This window comes from Cyprinodon variegatus, unplaced genomic scaffold (assembly GCF_000732505.1).
Source record: "Cyprinodon variegatus isolate N-32 unplaced genomic scaffold, C_variegatus-1.0 Scaffold294, whole genome shotgun sequence".
NCBI lineage: Eukaryota > Metazoa > Chordata > Actinopteri > Cyprinodontiformes > Cyprinodontidae > Cyprinodon > Cyprinodon variegatus.
The window spans coordinates 63340-65200 of record NW_015150747.1 but is presented as its reverse complement, the minus strand read 5'-3'; the positions used below and the strand labels follow the sequence as shown (position 1 = coordinate 65200).

General features: G+C 45.2%; 2 protein-coding genes across 3 annotated transcripts in view; one reads left to right on the top strand and one right to left on the bottom strand.

Annotated features, from left to right (window-relative positions):
* Nucleotides 1–296, top strand: part of LOC107090413 — a 10738-nt gene extending 10442 nt beyond the window's left edge. Inside the window, exon 11 of the mRNA XM_015383781.1 lies at nucleotides 81–296. Coding sequence (XP_015239267.1) covers nucleotides 81–152 — 72 coding nt within the window. The 3' untranslated portion in view covers nucleotides 153–296. The remainder of the gene's footprint in view (nucleotides 1–80) is intronic.
* On the bottom strand, nucleotides 133–1389 carry LOC107090412 (LYR motif-containing protein 5B-like). 2 transcript variants are annotated; one of them, XM_015383780.1, is made up of 3 exons: nucleotides 970–1389; nucleotides 827–882; nucleotides 133–525 (listed from the first exon to the last, which is right to left on the bottom strand). In XM_015383780.1, exons 2-3 carry the CDS (start codon nucleotides 872–874, stop codon nucleotides 319–321), a joined length of 255 nt encoding a protein of 84 aa, XP_015239266.1. In that variant the 5' UTR covers nucleotides 875–882; nucleotides 970–1389; the 3' UTR covers nucleotides 133–318. The 2 variants fall into 2 exon arrangements, with proteins under 2 accessions (XP_015239266.1, XP_015239265.1); XM_015383779.1 differs by having other exon boundaries at nucleotides 1183–1384.
* Nucleotides 1390–1861: the final 472 nt, after the last annotated feature.

Sequence of the window (1861 nt, the reverse complement as noted above, 5' to 3'; positions counted from 1 at the left end):
TACTTTTGATACCACTGAATGACTGAGTAGATCTCTGCCCTGTCCAGTATTAACCCGCTTCCTCCTCCTCCCTCTGACAGGACAACACCACCTGTCCCATCTGCAGGGCCAACCTGGCTGACGGAGACTGCCTGGTGCCGCCTACATCCTAACAGGGAACTCTTGGATGTCTTAGAAAGAATTACTGATTAAGTTGTTTTGGACGTTTTTATTTCTTCCATGTTTGATGCTGAAGCTCCTCCAGTTTGTTCTGTTTTTTGTTTTTTACAACAAATAAAATGTTTCATTTTCTTGGGTTCGAGTCTCTCCAGAGCGTTTTTACTCCTCGTAGTAACGCTTCTTCATCGCTCTGTACTTCCTCAGGTAGTAGAGCGCCTCCAGCTCCCGCACCACGTACTCCCCCCTGGCGATCATGGCCTTGATCTGCTCCGGGTCCTCCACAGACTTGTTCTTGGTGAACGCCGCTCTAAGCCGGTCCCTGAAGTAATCACCACCTTTGGGGTACTCCCGGCCGAGGTAGAGGAGCTGTGGAGGAGGGAGAGGATGAATGCTGGATCAGATTTAAGCTTAGATCATCCAATGACTGATTATTTTTAATCTGAGGTTTATTTTAAAAGTCCAGATTTTTAGTTGTTTGCTTTTGGATCCTGGAGTCAGTAAGAACCGCCGCCCTCAGCTCCCTCATGTCAGAAACTACGCCCCTAAAGTCAAATGAAAAGGGAATTCTGGTCTCCAGGAAGCTGTTAGATGTTCTGGTTCCTCACATCTGTGACGTCATTGATAATCTATCAACTGATTGGTTGATTAAGAGCAACTGAAGACTCACGTTCTTGTAGAGTCGAACCACCTCAGCCCTCAGAGGGTTCGCCATCATCTAATCAGCTGCAAAACAAAACAGCAATCTCAGTGACGTCAGATCAGCACCTGCTCTGCATGAAACAACCGGAAGTTCATTGAAATCTGAAGCACCTGAATATGACAGAAAATAAACCCAAGCTGGAATAAAAAGTTTGATTTCCTACGTCACTGCAGTCTGAGCAGCAAACCTGATCCGGACAGCAGCCCAGAGAGGATCCGGTTGATCAAATGATACCAAACATTTTACACGAACCCAATCTTTCCTCAGACAGAACAGCAGAACCACAGCCAGCTGTCTGTCCGCGTAAAGCAGCAGCTGCTCACCTGTCCTCTGCGGTGATCCGACTGTGAACTTTGACCCGGTTCTACCACCAAAATGTTCCGGTTCGACCTAGAAAAAAAAACAAAAACCAGACTGAATCAAAGTTCACAGTGTGAGTCAGAACTTTGAGAACCAGTGGAGTCAGCAGCTCAGATTATGTAAACAACCAAAGAGTCGAGAAAATCAAGATGGTGATACAGAAAAAAAACTGACACGGGAAAAAAAAAAAGAGAATCAAAGAGTCGCGCGAGTAAAGATGTGACCCCTCCCCAACACGGAGTCTAACTTCAATGCGATCAAACTGCCTAAGTCAAGATGTTAATCCTCCCAAAACGAGCTCCGACCGTCAAAAATAGATAAACCTACCAAGAGTCACTAAACGACCAACGGTTGGAGGTTTTTAGGTTTATCCTCCACAGACTGAAGCAGTCTCGCCCTACAGGATGCTGAGGATCATCACTAGACTGAATGAAATGACTAAACCCAGAGATTAGTGGAGATCGCCATCCAAGAACCACCAACAATCAAGAAACCTGGAGATCAAGATGATAATCTCCCAAAACCACTCAGATCAGTGTCAGCAGGTCAAAATGTTGAGTTTAGTAGCAGAAAGGAACAAACCGAATTAAATAAGAAAAACAGACTAAACAGTAGAGCCAAATGTACCCTTCAAAAGAAACA